Genomic DNA, 24,621 nt, shown 5'->3' on the forward strand with positions numbered 1-24,621 from the left:
GAGAGAGAGAGAGAGAGAGAGAGAGAGAGAGAGAGAGAGAGAGAGAGGCAGAAAGAAAGAAAGAAAGGAAGGAAGGAGGAAAGAAAGAAAGAAAGAAAGAAAGAAAGAAAGAAAGAAAGAAAGAAAGAAAGAAAGAGACCCCATCACTAGTGTCCAGGTAAAGCCCATGCACAGTTACCATTGTCTTAGTATCTGCTTCTAGGTGAACTTGTGTTTACACACTCGGCTTATACTATAGAAGGAGAGTTGAGAGTGACTTTGTGGCTTCCGACTTGGGGTCTTGTGTGTACAATGACCACAGGAGAAAGGAGACAGCTCTCCAGCTGCATTAAAACAACAACACCCACCAAACAAAAACCAAACCAACCCAACCAACCAACCAACCAACCAACCAACCATGACCAAAGACCTGAAAGTGTGGAGAAAGAGGGATAGAAGACCTCATGCTGTCATGATCTGTTATGGACGCAGATTGATCCTTCTCCACTGAGGCCTGGTTCTAATTCCTTCAGGAGTCCATTTTCTGCTTCCATCATGTGGATTCCAGAGACTGAACACAGATCATCAGGGTTGGAGCCTATGCCTTACCCACTGAGCTATCTCACTGGTTCCCAGCCTATTTCTTAGAAGCAGTTTTAACATCCTCTAGTGCTAAAAAACAGTCTTTGAAACAAATAAGTTATTTTGCTACTTTTGCAAAAAGAAAAAAATAGGGAGATTTAATCTGAATCTAAACACCGCCTCTAAGTTTGACCTCCAAACACATCACATTGAGATAAGGTAAATTTGGAGTGCGGGTGCTTGTGACATAATAGTAGCCTGTAACAGTTTCTGTCAACAGGACTGAGATGTGCTCAGCCCCTCAGGCAGTCCTGTGCCGTGTGGGCGGTGTGGGTAGGTCTAAGATGTTCCCACTCCCCTTGTGGAAGATAGAATTCAACTCTGAATCAGAGGACTTGGGCCACAAAGCCTTAAAAAGTGGTGTCAGCAGGAGAGAGCGGCTCGCTGGGAATTTGTTTTCTCTTATCTTCCAGCAGCTGTTTTATCTGAAATAAATGTTAAAGGTGTGGGGGATAATTACGTGCATACAATAGTCTCTAAAACAAACCAAGAAACAGTCTTGACTGAAAGATTTTGTGCCCAGGGGCAGGTTTGACTGAGGTATGCCCATATAAAGAAGAGAGAAACCAGAAGTACAAGGCTAGGACCATTTTACTGGGAGTCTGAGACAGTTTAAAATACATCAAAAAGGATGATGGCATTAAGTCACTGACCTCATTTGGGGTTTCATGACATCATAACTCTTAAGCCTACATCACTTCTCTTTTTATTTCTTCAATGGTTTCCAAGTACTGTGCTATCTGGTTGTTTCTCACTCCATGGTGAGATGAGGTCTGTGTCCAGCCATCTCCATCTCCTCTACTCAATCCAGCCAAATAAAGCCTTCTGTGAGCTTTGTTTGGGTGAGGAAAGTAATTGACCATGTGGACACACTATCTCATTGGATAATTTGTTCTGCACTGCTGGTAGCTAAATGTTTTAACAAGTTTATCAGTCCCACTTGCTTAACAAATATGTTAAAAACCGGAACGTTAACACTACAGGCCAAATCAAATAGGATGAGTGCTGCTGGCTTAAACATTTCCTTCTCACAGTAAACCTGAGTTCAATGAAGCTACAGAAGGCAAAGTGTACTTTTTAGGGTCAATTCAAGTCAATAAACATTTACTGTTAAAGATCCTTTTAACCCTCCTGGCCCAATACAGTAGGTTCTTTATTCAAGAGGGTGCTTACCTCCAAATCCTGAACTATTTCTAATTGAGATTATCAAAGGGCATGCATAGGGACAATGAATTGAAAAAGCTCCCTTTTAATTCCATGGTTTTCCTCTTTACTTTGTTTTTATTTTTTTTTTTTTGGTTTTATTTTTTTTATTTTTTTTGATTGTTTAATGTTTTAATTGATATTCAAATTCCTGTGGAAACTCAGAAATTGAGTATAAAACAGGACTGAAAACATGATTCTAAAACAATGAATAAGAACAATGTAAAGGGACCAGAATTATTAACTATAAGTCTGTGAAAAATGTCATACTTTGTTTTTAAAAGAAGAAAGAAAGAAAGAAAGAAAGAAAGAAAGAAAGAAGGAAAGAAAGAAAGAAAGAAAGGAAGGAAGAAAGAAAGGAAGAAAGAAAGAGAGGAAGAAGACAAAAAGAAAAGAAAAAATAACTTCAAGATCCAAGAAACAGCCTCATAAGTAGGAATAGAAATAACACTGGATTCAGACTTTTTTTCCTATCTGGTTAATATATTTAGGGCCATACTGGTCTACGTTCCCCAAGACCTTACTAACCAAGACTGTTACTCAGGCTCCATAGTCTGTTGGGTTGACTGGGTCTGGCTTACATGCTGGCTAGTGGGGAAAGAATTCTTTTGCACAAGGCAGAAGTTTCTAGGAAGGCAGGTAACGTAGGTGACTCTCACTAGGCTATCCCAACACATCTGCTGCTCAAAGTCCAGGTGCCCTCTGGACATTTCTTTCAGATGTTCACACTGGGGGTTCTAGGGATTGCTTGCAGAGTTTGGGAAAGCCTGAGATTCTGTAGTGAAAAAAAAAAAAAAAGAAGACATTTTGAAAACAGTATCTGGGGACAGGGAGGTTGATCTCTAGAGCATTTTTTTTTTGAAAGTGATAAGTAAGAGAGTCTTGGTAAGTGACATCCAAGTTTAATGCCAATTATAGTCCCCTGGATGACCTCCTGAAACCCATCCTTGCAGATGCTAGGGCATCTATGAAGTCTGAGTTAAGAGCCTCTGCTGTGGCCTGGGCCTGAATAGACACACTGGCTGTGTTGGCTAGATGTGTTGGCTACTCATCCTTGGAAGTTCCATGGACTGCGAATCACAGGAGGCCTTCTCAGGAAGATGGGGAAGGGCATCAAGTAGTGATACAAACATTTCCCAGGTACCTGTGATTGGCTTTTTGGACACATGGCACTGATTCACAGAGGGCAAGGATTTATCCCTGAAAGGCTCACTGTGATGCAAACTTCATTCATAAATTAAAAAATTATTTTTACCCAGTGAGGAGACCGCTTTATGTTTTTATCAAGGAGTCCAAATACCATCTACCTTAATTTTTGTTTTGTTTTTTTGAGGCAAAGTCTCATGTCCCTCAGGCTGGCCCCGAACTTGCCGTATGATTGAAGCTAACACTCAACTCCTGATCCTCCTGCCATGACCTTCCAGCGCTGGGATCATCAGTGTACACCAATCTGTTCCAGTCTGTCTGTCCCAGTCTGTTGGACTCCATCTTCATTAACATTGTCTTTCCTCTTCTTCCTGGTGGGAAGCTAGAGTTGCTTCTTTAACCGTTTCATCCCCATGGCAAGCCTGAAGTAGGTTATTTTCTGTACTTCCCACAGGTCCTATTGCTTGTCCTAGAGTCAGCCTGTGATAGATAGAGGTGTCTACCACTCTCCCTGGTTCTTGGTCAGCAGGTCCTACTTGTGAGGCTTGGGACTTTACTGCATCATTCAAACTCATCTCCATCCCCACTGAACAGACCACTGACTACACTACTTTATGCCTTGAACATTAGCTCTTTTGTTTAGGCCTTCGTACCAACTTCTAGATCTACATAGACACAAGGAATATAACTCTTCCACAAACCCAGCTCTCTAGTTTGCCCCAAACAAGTAGCAGGAACACTAACCTTCCCTCTTATTTGTAGGAAAGAACACCCACTTTTACACAACTCCAGGAACTCTTGACAGATGCCAGAGTACCCTGATCCCAGAGCTGATCAGATACACAGAAGAAATCCAGTCCCCGAAGTGGGAGCATGTGGAGATCCAAGAGCTAGTCCTGGGAATGCTCAGACCAAGAAACCCAGAGATACCAATAAATGTGACAGCTTCAATTCTCTTAATGTAGGACTGGATCCACAATCTGTTCAGTAGGGCACCTCACTGATCATAGCATCCAGGTGAGCCTGTTTTTGCCTGAGAGAAAGCTCTGGACTGAGGGTAGGTGAGCAGAGAATAGTTTAGAAGAGGGACCATGGGGCTAGACCATGGAGGTTGAAGATACCTTGAGGGAGCCCACACTAGTTGTGGGTTATCAGGTGACTTTGTGAGAGTAAGAGAAGGATTCTACTCCACAAGGGTCTATCAAGGGAAAAAGAAAGACCTCTCCTGCAGCCACTGTAGCTGACACTGGAGAGTCTGTTCTCATTGTATATCTTTAGGCCTTTAGGCTACTGGAGTTTGTCCATTGCTTTGATGAACAAATGGTCTTTCTTTTCTTTTAATCAAATCTTTTCATCATGATTGCAAAGGAGAAATCTTGGTCAAATTACAGATTGTCCCAGGAAGAACCTTTCACATCTCTGCCTATGAGTTTGATTTAAGTTGAACTGAGCAGGTACAGGATGTACTGGCGCCAGCATCACACTCTCAAACAGTTTCCTTCACTTGAGAGGATTATCTTGGAGCCCCCATGATAGAGCCCCAAACAGGCTTGTCAAGTGTGTGGTTTATCTAAAAAATCTTGTGAACTCCTATTGCCTCCGTATAGCAACTTTAGGGTGTATGGGGGGAGGAGCTTAGGGAAGGGAGGGGCTTCCTAGGGAGTTCTTATGTTTAGTCTTAATCTTCTGCCAATAAGTTGCTTTCCTCTGTGTGGTTGAATTGGAAGATTGGGCAGTGAGTTATCAGAATGTATACAGGAAAAACGTGTCCTTACTTCTAAGACCTCAAATACTGGCGAGCTGCAAGTCCCTGGCTGAAAAGTAAGTTCTGGGCTCTTGGATTTGAGTTTTCTGAGTTATGTGGAAGTCAAAAAAAAAAAAAATGAGCCTTTTAAGAACTGAGATTCCTGCTGTCTCAGAGTTGGCTTGTGTTCAAGCTACCTTCTGCAGGGAAGAAACCTCTACAGTCCTATCTGGAGACTGGAACTTGGTGGCAAATGGTTCAGGTTGGAACTACAGCTTCCCTGCTTGCAAACTGTGTTCACAATGTAACCCTCTAACCTTCAGTTTAGATCCTTGGTTAATTTTCTTCTGAATTCTGTTGATTTTGGAACATATACTATATTCAACTTTCTCCATCTGTGGTCATGGTTGGGAACCTGGTGGTACTTTGGCCTCCTCTAATATTTATAGCTGTGATTTTTTTTCTTTTCTTTCATTGACTTGGTTAGAATTGTTAGACTAGTATTGACTAGCAAAAGTGACAACTGGCTTTTATCACAGCCAAGCTGTATAGGAGCTGGTCACTCTATACTGTTGCCTAGGATTTCTTTATATTATCGGCTATTTCCATCTATATACTACCTACATATTATCATCTATGTGTTGTTCTGGCAGGTAACATTTGTCAGATTAAGAAAGCCTCTTGAAATTTTTTTTAAAAATGATGGATGCATTTCAAAATTTCCCACATTCTGACATCCACTACGTCTGAATATTCTGGCGACTGCTTTCCTTTTCTTCTGTTAAGACAACCGTGCATTGCTAGCGTGTACATTAACCATTAACTGTCTTCTTTTATAAATCTAAATCTAAGATGAATTTGTTTTTAATGTCGTCATGTTTGACTTGATCATATTTCTCTTGGGATTTTTTTTTCTTTTTCATCTAAACCGGTAAGTGATATTCCTACTCATTTTCTTGCAGGGTGTCTGCGTCAGGATCACCAGGGCAAATTCTAATGAACTCTGTTGCTTGAAGGAGAGGCTGGAAGGGCTGGAGGCCATGCTGAAGGAGTTTCATTTCTCCCTGTCCCTGGTCCTGGTGTTTGCCTGTGGTCTGCTTTACCAGCTCACCCTCAGGTCTCAGTGCTTCTTTGCTTGCCTGCCCCCTTTCACAGCTCCACAGGGGCTGGAAGGCCTCCTGAGGAATGGACGAAGCATCGTGTTTATAGAGACCTCCGAGAGAGTAGAGCCACCTCCACTGGTCTCCTGTGCTGTGGAGTCTGCTGCTAAAATCTACCCTGAGCAGCCCATCATCTTCTTCATGAAAGGACTCAGCAAGGCCACACAGCTGACTTCAAATACCAGCTACCCAGCCTTCTCCCTCCTCTCGGCCATTAACAATGTTTTCTTTGTGCCTTTGGACATGAAAAAACTGTTCGAAGACACACCCTTGTTTTCGTGGTACACCAAAGTAAGTATTCAAAGCACTGAGAAAGTCTGTGTAGGGAGGGAGAAACAGAACCTGTAGAAAATGGGTCCAGTACACTCACTGTAGACAGGCAAACTGAGTGCAAGGACTCAGAAAGAGTTGACTCTAGCACTCAGACTACTGGGTTTCCACTTGCGCCCAGTTCAGCCTGTGGCATTCTGGTTCGGGTAAATGAGCGACATCTCAGTCTCGCTGGCGATTGGACTGGTCCCTTTGCATCGAGGCTTGTTTCTTTGAGGCTCTTTGGTATATGGGAGGCTTTTCTTAACTGAAGGGATTCTTAATCTTTTCTAGGCATATGGAGGCCTTATTTTTCATTATAACTTAAAACACACCTATGTTAAACCTTTTCAACACCAGAGGCAGAAATGAAGCGATATTTAAAATGAAAGTGATAGAGGTCTAAATTTCAGGAAGAATTGGTGTCGTGGTGCTCCATGGGATTGGGTTGGATTGAGATGGTGGAGAAGCTCCCAGAACCCCTAGGAATCTGATGGCCCTCCTCTTAGCAGTATGCAGTTAACAAGGAAATAATATTTCGGTATGATGTTGGTCTCACAGAGGATGCGGAGTTGGGTGGTGCTTAAGGGAATTAGAGAGCAGTTCTCCACTGGACAGGGCTTAACTGAGCTTTTCACTGAAGTCACATGGAAAGAATAAGACAACCTGGAATGAAAGAGTCCTCTCCACTCAACCGACTGCAGCATTAAAAAGAACCAAGGAAGCCTTCATGGCAGACACACCAGTAAACCCACTACTTGAGAGTCAGAAATACGGAGATCATGGATTTAAAGTCATCTTTCGCTTCATAGCAAGTTGTAGGCTAGCCTGGGCTACTTGAGATTTAACAAAAAATCAAAAATCAACAAAAAAAATTATAGAAATCAAAGACAAATCAAGCCCCCACCTCCCCACTGCAACCAACAAACAACAAAAAACCTAAAGAGACTGTATGTTTACAACAGACACTTGAATATGACTGAAAGAGAAGCGACTTTCAAAAATGTTGCTCTTATAAAGAAAGTTATTCTTAAAAACAGAAATAATTTAAAAGTTGGTGTCATAACATCCACTTGCCGTAGTGAAGTTCTATCTAAATTCTAACTCACCCTGGACCAAACGTCTGCAAATATTTAAGCTTTGTGAGCCAAGTAGCAAAAGAGAGGTTATTGTATCTGTCGTTGTGTTAACTTACAAGGGCTCCTCTAACACTTGATCTTTGGCTTGTATTTACCCTCTCAGCTCTGGAAGCCACAGGGGCTGTGTGGCAGGACTGTCCCTTTTTTTTATATATAAGCCTCTGGTAGCCAAGCTGTTCCTTGGCCTGGAGCCCATCCGTCCGCTAGCTGCCTCCTTCTTCAAACTCCCTTTGCCTTTGTGTGTGTAGCGTCTCCACCCACCTCACTCTTTAAATGACATCTGTGATATTTTCAAGGACCCATCAAGGTAATCCAGGATCATCACCTCATCTCAATGTCCTTAACTTAATTACATCTGCAAAGATCCTTACCCCATATTTACAGGTTCCAGGAATCAGGGCCTGATGTCTTTGGGTGGTCATTATTCAGCCTACTACAGCGTAGTCATATAGGAGAAAAAAAAAAAACCCTCTCCTCCCCTGCCCTGTCTTGCCCCAATAACTGGGCTCTGGTGGGTTGGTATGCGACTGGCAGGCTTGAAGCTAGTTGCTGTCTTTTTAGTCAGACTAAGCTCTAAGACTGCTGAGACCCTTCTAGTAGATTAGGCTGGCAGGGGTTGGGGTAGAGGGCAGCTTCTGAGGAGCAGTTTCTCTTTAGGGTTCCAGTAACTTTTAGAGGCTAAGGTCCCATCTGTTATAAGAGACTGAAAATGTCAAACTGGGACTGGCCAGGAGGAAGTGGAGTAACTCAGGTGTATTAAGTGCTCATCTGCTGCTAGTATTGGCAGCCAGGGTTTCTGGAAAGTGGGTGTGACTGTCCCAGGAACATCAGGGCATGTAACAGGCCAGGAAGGCAGGTGCCAGGAATAGAGGAGACAGATAGCTTGGTCCCTGTGGCTCTTAGCTGCTGGAGGATGCCTCAGAACTGCACAACTTACCCCTTAACTGAGCTAGACTGTTCTCATCTAAACTGTATTTTGCTCCTTGGGAAAAGTAATCTCAAAGCTTATTATTTTGGGAGATGGTGCACGCTACATCTTCTCACAGATGAATTACTTAAGAAGAAGATCCAGCTAGCTGGTGGAGGCACATGCATTTGGTCGTGGCACTTGGGAGGCAGAGTCAGGAGGACTTTGAGGCAAGTCTGGTTTACAGCTAGAGTTTCAGGACAGCCAGGGCTACATAGTGAGACCCTATTTTTAAAAAATAGTAAAACCTCATTATGAGGGCTGGAGAGATGGCCCAGCAGTTAAGAACACTGACTGCTCTTCCAGAGGTCCTGAGTTCAATTTCTGGCAACCACATGGTGGCTTACAATCATCTGTAATGGGATCCGATACCCTCTTCTGGTATATCTGAAGACAGTTACAGTGCACTCATACACATAAAATAAATAAATTGAAAACAAACAAACAAACAAACAAACAAACCTCATATAGTTCTGATCCAAGGAAACCTTAGCTCTATTTAGAACCCTCTTTCAGTGTGATACAGAAATAATATCTTGGAACTAAAATCCTTTGGAGCAAACCTTGGGTTGTGCTAAGATGGATCTAGATTTTATGTCATGTTAGATTTTAGGAGCAAAGCGAACCCTGAGGTGCAGATCCCTTAGGCACCCGCTCCATCTGAGTCTGTAGGACTCTGTGCTGGAGTGTGTAACCATAGCTTTCATACCATGATACTCTTGAGGGAACTGGGCCATGGCATGTTCTGTCCCAGATGGGCCCGGAGAGAGATGGGGGCACATGTTAGAGAAGATCCGTTGTGCCATCATTTCCTAAGGGCTGCTGGGTTTGCTGCGAGAACCCTGCAGGCAGTTGGAACTCTTGAAGAAGCCCAGAACCAGCATGTTCATTGTTCTCAGCCCTTCCTCCACTCACACTGTCTCAGGTGGACAGCAGTCGGAAGCTCACATCCAAGGCAGGACTTCTCTTTAGCCTCTCTGAGGCAGGGCTTCTCTTCAGCCTCTCTGAGGCAGGGTTTCTCTTCAGCCTCTCTGAGGCTTCTGGTGTTCTATGTCTCTTTGTTCAGCCACAATCCTTACGATCCCGTTATACTGATATTTACTAAAATGTAGTCTCTTGTGAATGAGTGAATATCTGGAGATAAGATGTTTACCCCACCCCCACCCCATCCCCATGCCTGGGGACAAATGACAAAAGCATTGGGTCCCTCGTTTTCTCATTCGAAACTTAGAATGAGCATTCATCCCATCTGTGAGGATTTGCATAGATTACAAAGTACTCTCAGAATGATCACTGATACATGCTGGCTATTGCTGTTTCTGAGGTTTCAGGAATTGTAAATGGTTTTCTGTAACTGTGAGGTTTTCTACAAAGACTTTTGTTAGTTTGCTTCTGTTCTTCATAGTAGAATCTTTTCTTTCATTCATTAATTAACTAATTAATCAGTTCACTTTACATCTTGATTATTATAGTTCCCCTCCCTCCTCTCCTCCTAGTCCAACCCTCACAACCCTCTCCCTCTATTTCCCCCTTCCCTTCTCCTCAGAGAAGTGGAGAGCCCCCCATGGGTGCCAGCCTGCCCTGCCACATCAAGTTGCAGCAGGACTAGGTACATCCTCTCCCACTGAGGCCAGACAAGGCAGCCCAGCTAAGGAAAAGGGATCCAAAGGCAGGCAACAGTGTCAGAAACAGCCTTCACTCCAATTGGTAGGGGACCCACATGAAGACCAAGTTGCACACCTGTTACATACGTGTAGGGGGTCTAGGTTTAGCCCTTGCATGCTCCTTGGTTGGTGGTTTAGTCTCTGTGAGCCCCATGAGCCCAGGTTAGTTGACTCTGTAGGCCTCCTTGTGGTTTCCTTGACCCTTCTGGCTCCCTCAACACCCCACCCCCACCCCCGGCAGAACTCTTCAACAAGACTCCCAGAGCTTCTCCTAATATTTGGCTGTGGGTCTCTGCCTCTCTTTCTGTCTGCTGCTGGATGAAGCTTCTCAGATGACAGTTGTGCCAGGCTCTATCTGCAAGCATAGCAGGGTATCATTAATAGTGTCAGGATTGGCCACTCTGCTTCGGCCTGGAGCCAATATGCTTCTGACTTAGGGCCCTTGCACTTGTTGACTGCTCCACTTAGAACTTTCTCCCAGATGTGTCTGAGGGGCACACATCTGCATGCAAGTTTCTGCTAAAACCTAATGTCACATTGTGCACCCTCTCGCCCCCTCAGTCATCCCCTCACCTGGTCTTTCTGTTCCTTTCATAGTCCCTATCCACATGTATGCAGTATGTGTCATATCTCCTCCCAGTGGGGACGCTTGCCTGTTGGTTTGCTGCTGTGTTTTTTAGCAGTGCTCAGTGCACAGTAAGTAGATGCTCAGTGAACTTCATTGAAGGACCTTCCAAGCAAACAAAGGCACATACATACATGTATCCTCAGATCCCCCCCCCCATATCTTAACTAGTGTTGACTTTTTTTCTAAGTATCAATCTTCCACATTTTGAGGACTTAAAAAAAAAACATCCTTCACAGTTTTGTATTTGTGATTAGTGTAACCCACGTGGAAGAATGACACACTCACTGCTCAATGTGAAATTCCAGATGAATTTCACATCTATTTTTCCACTCCTTTGATGAAAGAAAATAATTTTTCTTTTTGACATCTTTAATGGCTGCTAAAAAAAATCTTTGCATTGCTGCTAATTGCTACAAACTCTTCAGGGAAAATTTTTGGGGTGGCGGTAAAGGTAGATTGAAAATTTTACAGTTTGGCTTGCAGTCAAATAGGTTTTGGGGAATCAGCTTGTTGCATTCTTTCCTAGCCAACCTTCGTGTTTGGGGGTTCATTTGTACCTGTTCCCATAGATCAACAGCAGAACAGAGAAACACTGGCTCCATGTCAGCTCTGATGCATCCCGCCTGGCCATCATCTGGAAGTACGGTGGTATCTACATGGACACTGATGTCATCTCCATCAGACCCATCCCGGAGGAGAACTTCTTGGCAGCCCAGGGCTCTCGACAGTCCAGTAATGGGGTATTTGGGTTCCTTCCCCACCACCCCTTTCTATGGGCCTGTATGGAGAACTTCGTTGAGCACTATAACTCAGGCATTTGGGGCAACCAAGGTCCCCAATTGATGACAAGGATGTTAAGGGTGTGGTGTAGACTTAAAGACTTCCAAGGGTTGGGTGACCTGAAGTGTTTGAATATTTCCTTTCTTCATCCCCAGAGATTTTACCCCATCCCTTATCCTTCATGGAGGCGCTACTACCAAGTGTGGGACACAAAGCCTACCTTTAATAACTCCTATGCACTGCATTTGTGGAACTATATGAATAAAGAGGGCAAGACTGTAGTTAGAGGAAGCAACACTCTGGTGGAAAATCTCTATCAAAAGTACTGTCCTAAGACTTACAGGGTTCTGATCCAAGGTGCAGGAGGGACAGTGACTAAGGATCCAGGTAAAGGTACCAGATAGAGCAACGTTGCTGCCATGGGAAACTAGATGCTTCCTGGGCTGTCCGACTCTCTCTTGGTCTATATTGTCACTAGGGGATATGTGCTAATCCACATTTCCAGGTTTAACTTGGTCTGGTCACAATAGCAAGCTTCCAAAGAAAAGCTGCTGTAAACGTAGAAGTTGATTTATCTATCATGAAACAGCAAGTCTGAGGGCAGATAATTTAGGATAGGTTTATTAATGGTGGCCGTTGGACACCCAGGCTAGAATCTTTCTGTTTGTTTTCCTGCTGTCTGTAGTCCATGCTCATGTGGCTGCTGGACCTGCAGCCTATCATCCTGGCTATTCCAGACAGTAGGATAGCAGAAGAAGGAAAGAAAATGCATTTCATACGACTTTATGCAAGTACTGAATAAGTGCAAATACCATGTATTCTTATATCTCCCTGGCTAGATTGTAGCTGCAAGAGAGGCTGGTATGTAGCAAATAAGGTCTGTTTACTGTTCTATTTTATTAAATATTGTTACGATTAATTTTAACATCTGTAGAATGAAGGGACCTGGTTGCTGTTGTTGTTTTGACTATTGAGACAAGGTCTCACTATGCAGATCAGGATAGCATCCAATTCACAGAGATCCTCCTGCCTCTGCCTCCCTCATGCTGGGATTAAAGGCATGTGGCATCATACCTGGCCTTTGATTTAGACATTTGTATTAATCCATTTTCTGTCACTATAACAAAATACTAAAACTGAGAAATTTATTAAGAAAAATTTACATTTTTTTTTCCAAACACAAAATTGAGATGATGTCTTATGAAACTGTATCCATCTGTTGCCTTTCATTCTTAAAGTTCCTTTTTCAAGAATCATGGCTCTGATAGTCTGATTAAAACAACTGGTGATCAAGGGTACACAGAAAAACCCTGTCTCAAAAAACAAACAACTCCTCCCCCCGAAACAAAACAACCCTGGTGAAATGGCTCACTGGGCAAAGGTGCTTGCTGCCAAACCTGAGGACTGAGTATGACCCAGATAGTGGAAGGAGAGAGCCAACACCTGCAAGCTGACCTCTGACCTCCACTTGTGTGCTGTGGTATATAAGTACTTGAGTGCACGCATGCGCATACACACATAAACACACGCACGCACACACACACGCACACGCACTCCACACACTCCACACACTGAAGAAATGTAAAAGAAACCAAACAACCCCAAACATTCGCAAGTCCTGTGTCCTGACTCAGGTTTATTTATTCCATTACATGCTGGACTGATATCTGACTCCTCAGTCAGGCTGCACGTCCCTCTCCCCCACGATGATATCCCTGAGACACCGAACTGTAGTGTTCAGCTCTTCACAGATAAGAGTTTCTTGGTTATCCCTGTTGGAAAGAAGCAGGGTCATACATGTTAGCTCTCGTTGTTGAATCTGAGGAGTGTCGTCCAGCGAACATCCTTGAACACAAAAGTTTGAGAGACTCGAGGGAAAACACTTTAAACTTCTCAAAAATCTATACTGCTTCCAGGGAGATCAAATAGGTCAACAGCAATGTCATGCATATTTCTTTATGCTGGGTTGTGTTTGTGTGCAGTTTTGAGGCAATAATGATAATTTGATGTTTATAGAAAGTCCTTTGTTTTGCCGTAAAATGAGTTTTTGATTAATAAGCATAGAATAAATTAATAACTTATGTAAGAAGTACTATTTGTATAGTAGTAAGGAGTGAGTTAAAATGCTGTAGTGGTTGTTCTGAGGAAAACTGAGCAATGCAAGTTTCCTTGTTTGTTTTGGAAAGGTTGATTGTTACCTGTGTTTAACCAGATACATATTTTCTTATTCTTATTATGTAATAGCATGCAATAACATGCTATTTTTTTATGTTGGGGTATTTTTCTACTTTTATTAATTTGTAGCCACTCCATATGTTAAAAACAATAATACTTTAATATTATGTTGCATTTTTTAGTCTGTTAGTTTTTGATTTTACTATTTATTAAAAATTAAAAATTATTCTTTAGTAATTTCATTCATGAATACAATGCATTTAGATTTTATCTACCCTCTGTTGTTCCCCTGTAATTCTCCTTCTCCCTCCTCCTTCTCTTCTCCCTCCTCCTTCCTCCTCCTCCTCTTCCTCCTCTTCTTCTCCTTCTCCTTCTCCTTCTTCTCCCTCTCCTTCTTCTTCTTGTTTTTCTATCTACTGAATCCAATTAGTGCTGCCTGTATGTGCATGGTTTTGGGCAGCATCCACTGAAACATGAGCAACCTGTAACAGACCATATGGCTGAAGAAAATGAACTCTCCCTATCCCAGAATCCACCAACTGACAATAGGTCCTCATGAATCCCTTCTTTCTCCTGCTGGAGTGCTGCCTGGGTTGATCTTGGACCAACAACTGCAGTTCCTGTAAACTCATGAATGCTTTGGCCCTATCATATCCAGAAGACATTATTTTACAATGATCTTCCCTGATCTTTGGCTCTTAAAATATTTTAGTGTTCACAAGGCAGAGGTGGGTGTATCTCTGTGAAATTGGAGAGCAGCCTGCCTGGCCTACACAATGAGCTTCAGGTCATCCAGGCTACATAATACGACCATGTCTTAAACATTAAAGAAATGAAAAAGGATTAAGTATTTACTTAAAAGACAGTCTGATACTATGACCCTTTAGCAAAGCAATTGTAGTCGGGTGTTACTTCTTCAAGTTTGCAGTGCCAGGCATGAGTGCCCTCCTCTGGAGTGTACCTAAAGCAGCCTAAATTCAACTAAAAAGTTGTCGGCTACTTCCAACATGATATATTCATGCCATTATTGCACCAATGGGTGTATCTTGCCAGACAGATCATTATAGTAACTCATAGGGTTATAATAGGCATGTCTGGGTAAGACTATTGATGGCTTTTCTTTCCCAGCAGTCTAGAAAGCAACTTTTGGCACTATGAAGATAGCCAGCAGGCAGGAGACTTCAGACCAGTACTACTTGATTTCACCTATGCCCTAGGATCAGATTGTGGTGTTTCAGCAATTAGGTTTTACCATCAAGTTCTGGTGGGTAACCAAGAGCACTGTTAAGCTCTTCCAGAGAGCCCTGGCCAGGCTATGCTCAAAGATTGGCTCATAGACAGGGTCTTAAGTGTAATTTCTGAATTAGTAGCAGGTTTGGTATGGTCTCTTTGATCATGCTGGCACAGAGATTCTTGATTTGGGAGCTTAAGTTGTCTTCATTTTTATTAACTTTTAGTGTTTATAATGTTTTACAATTTTGAATATAGACCATAAGGCAGAACAGTATTGATAGCATTGGGCCAGCCTATGTTCTGTCATAAAACATCCTGGCCAGTTTCAGGTTGTGTTAAAGTCATAGCTATATTGAAATATTATTTACACTCTTAGAATTCTAGATCAGATACATTTAATGAATTAAATGCTATATTTGCAATTCAAAGCCACTCTCAAGCTTGAAAAGATGAAACTGAAGTTCTAGGCATAAAGTCACCGAGATGGGTCTGTCCTGATCATGTCTCCATCACTGTCAGTCAAGTGAGTAACAGATCAATCAGCACTCTTCCTGGTCTTTTAGGCTTTTTTTAAATTTTTTTATTTTTTTTTATTTTTTTGGTTTTTCAAGACAGGGTTTCTCTGTGTAGCCCTGGCTGTCCTGGAACTCACTCTGTAGACCAGGCTGGCCTCGAACTCAGAAATCTGCCTGCCTCTGCCTCCCAAGTGCTGGGATTAAAGGCGTGCGCCACCACTGCCCGGCTGGCTTTTTTGAACCCTGCATTTCAATTGTTCTTTCAGAAGACACCCTTTTCCCTGAGAAAAGAGGTCTCTTCTGGAAGGGAAAGATTTCCTTCAAAGTTGATGTTTTCAGGCAAAGAGCTAAAGTATAAGTTCTAGATAAGGAAGAGGTCCCCTCAGGTCCAGCCACTCCATACAGGTGAGCATGCAGGCCTATTGTTGCCAGATTCTTGGATTTTTGTTTTTTGAGACAGAGTTTCTCTGTGTAATAGACCTGGCTGTCTTGGAACTCACTCTGTAGACCAGACTTGCCTCAAACTCAGAGATCAGCCTGCCTTTGCTTTTGGAGTGCTAAGATTAAAGGTATGCACCACTACTGCCTGGCCAGATTCTCAAAATTTTCAAGAGAAATGATCAGACTACATTTTTGGTAACCTCTCCCTCTGACCATGGGCCTTTGCATCCCTGCGTCAATGCTATGTAAACTCACAAAGCACCTTTGACCTAAAGCAACCTCATAGATCTTTCCTGGTCATGCCAGGGGTTTGGATAGGTGCTGGCTTCTTTCTTATAATGGCAGCAATTTGGGGGGCTGCTCAGGCATTTCTTACTATTTTCTGTGATCCCTGTGTGAGGTGTAGGGCAGGGTATATCTGTGGTAAGATCTAAGCTGGGCCAAGAGTGGAAATTTGGTTCTAGGCTTAGGAGATAAAGGGCTGCAGAACAAGGTGGAGACCATAGATATTAAAACCCACCCCTCTTCTCTTCAGCCAACAGTCATGACCTCAGCAGTTCAGGGCAGCAGTGATCTCCAGCCAATCTCCTTTCCCTGGACCTAGACACGGAGTAACCAAGGTCCTCACTGAGGCCGCCATATTGGATGCTGCAGCAGCAGAAGGTGACAGTTATTTAGTGTTTGTGATTTCTCACAAAAAAACCCAAAAAAACCCCAACCAACCAACCAAACAAACAAAAAAACAAAACTAAACAAAACCAAGCAAGCAAGCAAGCAAGCAAGCAAGCAAGCAAGCAAAATAAAAACCACAGACCTTGCACGTGCTATGCAGTCAAGACTTTCCTGTATCAAATGTTGAACTGAGGCCCAGGGAAAGGGAAATAAATACCTGAGCATCTCATGTACGGGCGTCTTGGTCAGCTAAGGATGAGGCTTCGGCTTTCCGCCAAGGTTAACTTGGGTGCATATCAAGTTTGCCTTAGCAAAGGAAACTAACTGGTTTATACATGGGGAAACCGAGGCTGGTGGAAATCACACACATACACAAGTGTACACACAGGTACCATCAGCTACCCTCTGTAAACTCTGAGGATTGTAGTGAGAAGACAGCCAGGAAGCCAATAGGCAAGAATGCTCACTGTGAGCCCAGAAGGACACACCATGGATTGCCCAGGCCTGAGCTGAGCCTAGGGATATTTTAGCTAATTTAGTGTTCATTAACAACTCTGCTAATTCAAGTTATTTTTCTTACTTTATAGCTAAGGTAACTGTAGTTAAGGAAAACTGAAGGTCACAGAGGTTAAAGTGACATTCCCGGGGTTACACAGTTTGGAGATGAGGAGTATGGACTTGTCTTTGATTTCAAAGCCTGGACACTTTGCTCTCAGCTAGTGAAAAGGGTATCCTGGTCAGAAGAGAGGAAAAGCAAGATGTCCCATCAGAGGACCTGACTTCTAGACAGCCTTACTTGTTCCTTCTGTCTGATCCCATTTCCCCTCTTACATTTAAAACCTTGTGGTAAAATAGACGCAACATAAGATTCACTGTTTTAACCATTCAAGTATAAAACAGGACATTAAACATTTACATTGTCATGTAGCCATCTCTGCAGGCATCTCTGAAAGCTTCTCACCATTTTTTCCCTACTGAAACTTCTCACTCATCAAGAACCTTCTTAGGCCTCCATCTCTATGGCTTCCAGTAACCACTCTCCAACATTTGTCTCTATGAACTTGACTCTCTTTGGTAGCCCTGTAATAGAATCACACGCCCTTTCCCTTTTATGGCTAGCTTCTTTTACTTTGTATATTGGTTAGCTTTCTTTCTTTCTTTCTTTCTTTCTTTCTTTCTTTCTTTCTTTCTTTCTCTCTTTCTTTCTTGTAGATTAATACATTTTTTATTGGATATTTTCTTTATTTACATTTCAAATATTATCCCCTTTTCCAGTTTCCACCCTGGAAACCCCCTATCCCCTTCCCCCTTCCCCTGTTTCTATGAGGGTGTTCCCTCACCCACCCACCCACTCCTGCCTCCCAGCCCTCAAATTCCCCTACACTGGGGCATCGAGCCTTCACAGGACCAAGGGCCTCCCCTCTCATTGATGCTTGACAAGGCCATCCTCTGCTACATATGCAGCTGGAGCCATGGGTCCCTCCATGTGTACTCCTTGGTTGGTGGTTTAGTCCCTGAGAGTTCTGGGGGTTCTTGTTGGTTGATATTGTTGTTCTTCCTACGGGTTTGCAAACCCCTTCAGCTCCTTCAGTCCTGTCTCTAACTCCTCCATTGGGGAACCCATTGGGGACCACTTGCTCAGTTCAATGGTTGGCTGCAAGCATTCACCTCTGTATTTGTCAGATTCTGGCAGAGCCTCTCAGGAGACAGCTATAACAGGCTCCTGTCAGCATGCGGTTCTTGGCATCCACAATAGTGTCTGCGTTTGGTGACTTTGATGGCCTTTCCTTCAGTCTCGGCTCCACACTTTGTCTCTGTATTTGCTCCCATGAGTACTTTGTTCCCCTTTCTAAGAAGGGCCGAAGCACCCACACTTTGGTCTTTCTTCTTCATGAGCGTCATGTGGTCTGTGAATTGAATCTTGGGTTGTCTGAGCTTTTGGGCTAATATCCACTTATCAGTGAGTGCATACCATGTATGTTCTTTTATGATTGGGTTACCTCACTCAGGATGATATTTTCTAGTTCCATCCATTTGCTTAAGAATTTCATGAAGTAATTATTTTTAATAACTGAGTAGTATTTCATGTGTAAATGTACTACGTTTTCTGTATCCATTCCTCTGTTGAAGGACATCTGGGTTCTTTCCAGCTTCTGGCTATTATGAATAAGGCTTCTATGAACATAGTGGAGCATGTGTCCTTGTTATGTTTCAGAATCTTTTGGGTATATGCCCAGGGTAGTATATCTGGGTCCTCAGGTAATATTATGTCCAATTTTCTGAGGAACTGCCAGGCTGATTTCCAGAGTGATTGTACCAGCTTACAATCCCACCAACAATGGAGGAGTGTTCCTCTTTCTCCACACCCCCGCCAGCATCTGCTATTACCTGAGTTTTTGATCTTAGCCATTCTGACTAGTGTGAGGTGGAATCTCAGGGTTGTTTTGATTTGCATTTCCCTGATGACTAAGGATGTTGAACATTTCTTTAGGTGCTTCTCAGCCATTCGATATTCCTCAGTTGAAAATTCTTCGTTTAGCTCTGTATCCCATTTTTAATAGGGTTATTTGATTCTCTGGAGCCTAATTTTTTGAGCTCTTTGTATATATATTGGATATTCGCCCTCTATTGGATGTAGGATCGGTAATCGGTTAGCTTTCTATGAAAGAATCTCCTGTCTTTTTTCCTGAAGCAGGTGCTGGGATCTCACTATCACCCTCAAGGTCTATACCTTATAACCTGAAGTCTCCCTACTAGGCCTCATCTCTTAAGGTCCACCAAACTCTCATAGCACCATGCTGGGGACCAAGACTTTACCACATGGACCTTTGGGGACTCAGTAGCAGTGATGAAACAGTAGCAGTGATGTTATTAAGAATGGGGACTCCTGCCGGGCGGTGGTGGTGCGCACGCCTTTAATCCCAGCACTTGGGAAGCAGAGACAGGCGGATTTCTGAGTTCGAGGCCAGCCTGGTTTACAGAGTGAGTTCCAGGACAGTCAGGGCTACACAGAGAAACTCTGTCTCGAAAAACAAAAACAAAAACAAAAACAAAAACAAAACAAAAGAATGGGACTCCTGGGCTGGAGAGATGGCTCAGCGGCTAAGAGCACTGACTGCTCTTCCAGAGGTCCTGAGTTCAATCCCCAGCAACCACATGGGGGCTCATAATTATCTGTAATGGAAGTGCTGGCAGTCATGGGAGTAGAGACCTCACAGCTGGATTTAGTGCCCTTACAGAAAAGTCTTTTGAGGACTACTAGATCCTTCTACCATGTTGATCAGAAAATAGGTGCTCAGCAAAGACAGAATCTGCTGATGCCTTGATCTTAGATTTCCTAGCTTCCAGAAGCAGGCGGAAGGGGTTTCTGTTTAGTCTGTAGTATTGTAGTACAGTATTCTAAATGGACTAAAGGTAAACCTAGTTCATGTAATAACACACGTCAGTATTTCCTTCCTCGTTAAGGGTGAATGATATTCCATTGCCTGTGTAAACCACACGTTCTTGGCCAATCAGCTGCCAACGGACACTTGGATTATTTCCACATTTTGGCTGTTGTTAAAAATATTATTATTTTGTGTGTGTGTGTGTGTGCCTCTATATGCCCAAATGTCAGAGGACAACTTTCAGGAGTTGTTTCTTTCCTTTCACCATGTGGGTTACAGGAATTCAACTCAGGACATCAGACTTGGTGACAAAGTCCTTTACCTGCTGAGCCATCTTGACAGCTCATTAAATATAAGTGTCCAAATGTCTGTTTGGGGTCTTGCTTTAAGCTTCGTTGGATATAGGGCTAGACATGTCTTATTTATTTTCAGTTGCTGTGAAGAGACACTACGACCAAGCAACTCATACAAAAGAAAGTAGTTAACTGGGGGCTTGCTTACAGTTTTAGAAGCTTAGTTCACTTATCATAATTGCAAGGAGTATGGCAGCAGGCAGGCCTCAGTGCTGGAGAAGTCGCTGAGAGAGCTGCATCCTGATCCATAGGATGGGCTGGGAGATTGGGTCTGACATGGGTTTTTGAAACCTCAAAGCCCACCTCCAGTGACACACTTTCTTCAACAAGGCCACACCTCCTAATCCTTGTAATATTTTCAAATAGTGCTGAATACGGCAAGCCATTTTTTTTCCCATAGTGGTAATACAGTTTTGAATTCCCATCAATAACTCACAGAAATTTGAGTTTCTTCCCACCTTTGGCAACAACGCTTATTCTCAGCACTTTTGTTCTTTCTGTCCCAAGATGCAGCGCTTGGCATATTGAGGCTGTGGTGACAGAAAGGTCCTAAGATACACCAAAACCTCCCTGAACTTAGTCATGAGATGAGACACCCAACGAGAAGGAATCAGGGACTTATAATCAGGAGAGAGAAAATAATACCCTCAACTCCTGCCTGAGCTTTGGATAAGGGATCTGGAAGGTGACTGCCATCTGATCAAATTGGAGTTACACCTATGGGTCTCCTAATGTGGGCTCAAGTCAAATTCCTTTAGTTTTGCGGGCTTGCAGACAGTAGCTCCATGCTGCCATGGGCAAGATGTAGAGTGAAGGGATGGCGACAGAGTCTGTCCTGCCATTCATCAACGCCTGGGAACTTGGGTGCTTTATTTCCTTAACGGATTCAAAGAAGCACGCCCTTCTTTCCCCCCCCATCCCTTGCAGCTCTAAAAATAGCTGTTCCCTGGCGCTGGGGAGAGGCTCCGCCTCTGCTGTGGGTGGATGGGATGGGGTAGGGGTGGGGATGGGAAGCACCGCAGACCCCAGGCCTGAGCTACTGGCGCGGAGAGAGGCGTTGGGTCCGCGTGTTTGCCAGCATCCTCCGGCTGCACTGCAGATGGAGTGAGTCTGGACCTGCGGATGGGGTGAGTCGGGACGTGGCAATCCCCAAGACCTCCAGTTATCAGCCTCTGCTCCGGCTGACCCCCAGACTGACCCAGGCCTCCCCGGAAAACTATGCCTGGAATCTAGCCGGGAGCCGCGGGAGGGAGCGAGGCTCCAGGCCGAGCTACTTGGCCGCTGCGCGCGCAGGTTAAACATTAGTGGCTGCGGTCGCCAAGCTAGGAACCCGGCTGCGTGGCCGAGGGTGCCTCACGACGTCCGCACCCTGCGCCTCCATCCCAGCGGCCTCGGATTGTTCAGGACTGAGGTACCCTGGCGGGGAAGAACTCGCATGGTTGGAGGCACGGAGGCGCGGAATGGGGGGGGGGGGTGTCTGACAACCAACTCTTGGCTTTTCAGGAGGGGGGTCTTGGGAATGCAGTTTTTGAAAACAAGAAAGCGACCTAAACGACTAAGATCTGAGTTCTGTAGGGAAGTGGGATTCGGTTACTAACAAGATGATTTTTAAATAAAGATTGGCGTTCTTAGGTTCCTCCGCTTCCGGTCCCGGGCTGAAGTTTAGCAGGAGTACAGCACTAGGGGTGGATGTGATTAGAAGTCCACGGGACAAAAGTGTACGAGGCAGGAGCAGAGGACAGGGCCTGGTAGGACTGTGTTCACAAGGGTCCTGAAAGGCCCAGGGCTGATGCTGTCCTGGCCATGTCTCCAGGAATTGATTTTTACCAGGATTAGGAGAGGCCTCTGGAGTGTGAGATGTTCTAACCCTACTCTTCCATCTGTCTGTAAGTGTTCAGCAAGATGGTTACTTCCTTCTCCTTCCTTCCCCAAGGTGTGGTCTGGCAGGTGAAAACCCTGCTCAGAGAAGGTCGGTCTGTCTGTCTGTCTGTCTGCCTGCCAGCACCAAGGATCTGCTCCCTCCTGTGGAAATGGTTTTAGAACAGAACCTTCCTAATGCTTGCAGGTCTTTAATACAGCTCATGTTGTGTGACCCCCAAACCATAAAATTTTTTCGTTGCTACTTAATAACTGTAATTTTGTTACTGCTATGAATTTTTAGTGTAAGTATGGAATATAAAATATACTCGATATGCGACCCTGAAGAGGTCACGACCCACAGGTTGAGAACCACTGTTTCAGGCGCGCGCCTTAAGTTGGGGGCAGAAACTTTGTGCGGTTAGGAGCTGAACTTTTCTCAGAAGAACATTTGTGCCACTCAGAACACTAAGAGAAGGGGAGCACTTGGTAGGCAGTTCTGAATGTCCTGTGGTCACTTTGCAGAAAGAGACAGTTGTGGCCAGCAGGGCTAGCCAACAACTTACCTTCTCCCACAGGCTAATCACTTGCCTGGTGATTGTAGTGAGAGGTCTGACCCAGAATAAAGATGGAGAAGCTCTGTTAGGAAGCAACAGCACTTTCTTTAATAGACAAGAAACACCCGTATAGTCTTCACATCTTTCTGATGTGAAGCAGGTTTTTTTTTTTTTTTTTTGACACTTCTGTGCCTGGGGATAATAGGTCACGCAAGGCCTATTCTCCAAGATACTCCCAGGAGCCACCAGTCAAAGCCCACCTCCATTTTTATTTTAAAGAAAAAAATTGTGATGCTAATTTACAATAAGCTTTTATACATTTTAAAAAATTCTTTGAGAATTTCCTGTATGTATTCTGATCATTACCCCTCCTGCCCTCACTCCTCCACCCCCCAACTTTGAGACTCCTCCTTCCAGTCCAGTTTTCTTTTGTTTGTTTTTTCATTTTTTTTTTTTTTTTTTGATAGCTTGGAACTCACAGAGATCCACCTGCTTCTGCCTTGAGTGCTGGGATTAAAGGCAATCGCCACCACCGCTCGGCTGTTCTACCACTCTGTGTGTAAGGCCTGCCCTGGAATATGGTTGGCCTACCAGGGAGCACGTAAGTCCTTGGAGCTGGAGATGTAGCTCAGTGGTAGAGTTCATACTTAGTGAGGCCCTGCATTAGGTCCCCACCAGCACATCCACACCAACAAGCAGTTAAGAGGAAACTGTTTTGATGTCGTTAGGCAGAGTGGGCCTCAGAGTGTGAATCTCTCTCTTGCTGCTTGGAAGTTCTGAGAGCGGATGCAGCCCTTAGGCTAGACAGTTAAGAGTGGAAATGGATCTTCCTTTTTAATTTTTAAAAACATTTTTTAATAAAACAAGAAACCCTAAGAGCGAGACCAGGGTCTGTAAAAGAAGTCTTCTGGAGAATCCCAGCTCCCTCTCATTTCCATTAGGGGCTCCAGTGCTCCCTTGCCTCTACTGTGTGTAGAACGTGTTTGCAAACTGTGGGAAGGTTTCCTTGGCAGCCTTGACAATTAGCTCTAATGACAAGCCCGGGAGTTCCCCAGGGCAGGCACTGTGAAGGTAGCTTGGAAGCCAGGGCAAGTTTGTAAATGATTGCCCATAGCCCCTCAGAAGCCTGGCGCCTTCCAAACTTTCCTCTTAGTTTCATTTTTGAGGAAGAAAAAGAGACGGTAAGATGTGGAGATGCAATTTAGATGAGAGAAAGAGAGAAAAAGCAAACCAAAGCCCCAGATGTTTGGACAGTATTATCTTTGGCAGAATTCAGGTGAGCAGAAGAGCCATGCAGCTTCCAGGATCTGTTTCCCCATGGAGCTGGTGACTTGGGAGGTAGTAAACACTGCCGCTTTTTTTTTTTTTTTTTTAAATAGCGAGTGTGGAATTGCTGCAGGGGGGAAATGAATGTTCTCAACAAGGGAGCAAGCTTGAAACACTAGCACAAAGCTCCATTTGAATCACCAACTCCTTTGAGTGAAGAAGGATTAGGGAGTTTCCCTGGACCCCATCAAAACCTGTAGAGGCAGGTAACACAGTCCCAGCTTTCCTAACTCTGGTGAATCATCTCTGCCTTGTGTTTCTAGTCCCAGATGTGGGAAAACAGTCTGCTGATAACTCAGTCTGGAGAAGCTTGCGTTCCTGCCCCTGGGGTGCGTGGTTTCTTGGTAACCAGCAACATGCTCATGTGGCTTTGTCTTCTGCCTAGGAAGCCAGCTTTGTAGCAGAGACAACAACGTTGAGGATTTATGGTCTCCAGCACTCACCCTGTCATGATTTGCTGTGAACCCTGGCAGTCCTTCTGTTCTCCTCGAGAAATCTCAGGTACTGTATTTCCACAATGAAACAATCTTGTATCATCCCTATGATACCTCTGCCATTGTTGGGAGGACACGGATTTGTGGAGTCAGACAGCACCTCTGAAGTCTGGTGCTGTGCCTGACATGTAGGTGCTTGATAAGTGATAGCTGCTCTCATCAGATTGCCATCTATAGGAATTCCCACCCTCCTAGTGTACCCTTTGCCCCAGGGTACCCTTTGCCTCCTAGTGTACCCTTTGCTAGTGTTC

General features: G+C 44.0%; 2 protein-coding genes across 3 annotated transcripts in view; both read left to right on the forward strand.

The window, feature by feature from the left end:
• Positions 1 to 5,754: 5,754 nt before the first annotated feature.
• Positions 5,755 to 11,765, forward strand: A4gnt (alpha-1,4-N-acetylglucosaminyltransferase). Its single transcript, XM_028788046.1, has 2 exons — positions 5,755 to 6,165; positions 11,151 to 11,765. The coding sequence occupies exons 1-2, from the start codon at positions 5,755 to 5,757 to the stop codon at positions 11,763 to 11,765; spliced, it is 1,026 nt and encodes a 341-aa protein (XP_028643879.1).
• Positions 11,766 to 21,154: 9,389 nt separating this feature from the next.
• Positions 21,155 to 24,621, forward strand: part of Dzip1l (DAZ interacting zinc finger protein 1 like) — a 37,836-nt gene continuing 34,369 nt past the window's right edge. Inside the window, exons 1-3 of one of the 2 annotated variants that reach the window (XM_028788071.1) lie at positions 21,241 to 21,263; positions 23,018 to 23,151; positions 24,262 to 24,377. The gene's annotated coding sequence lies outside the window, so the exon portion shown is untranslated. Of the gene's footprint in view, positions 21,264 to 23,017; positions 23,152 to 24,261; positions 24,378 to 24,621 lie in introns of both variants that reach the window. The other variant, XM_028788072.1, reaches the window with a different exon arrangement.

Source organism: Grammomys surdaster, unplaced genomic scaffold, assembly GCF_004785775.1.
Source record: "Grammomys surdaster isolate TR1022 unplaced genomic scaffold, NIH_TR_1.0 125698, whole genome shotgun sequence".
NCBI lineage: Eukaryota > Metazoa > Chordata > Mammalia > Rodentia > Muridae > Grammomys > Grammomys surdaster.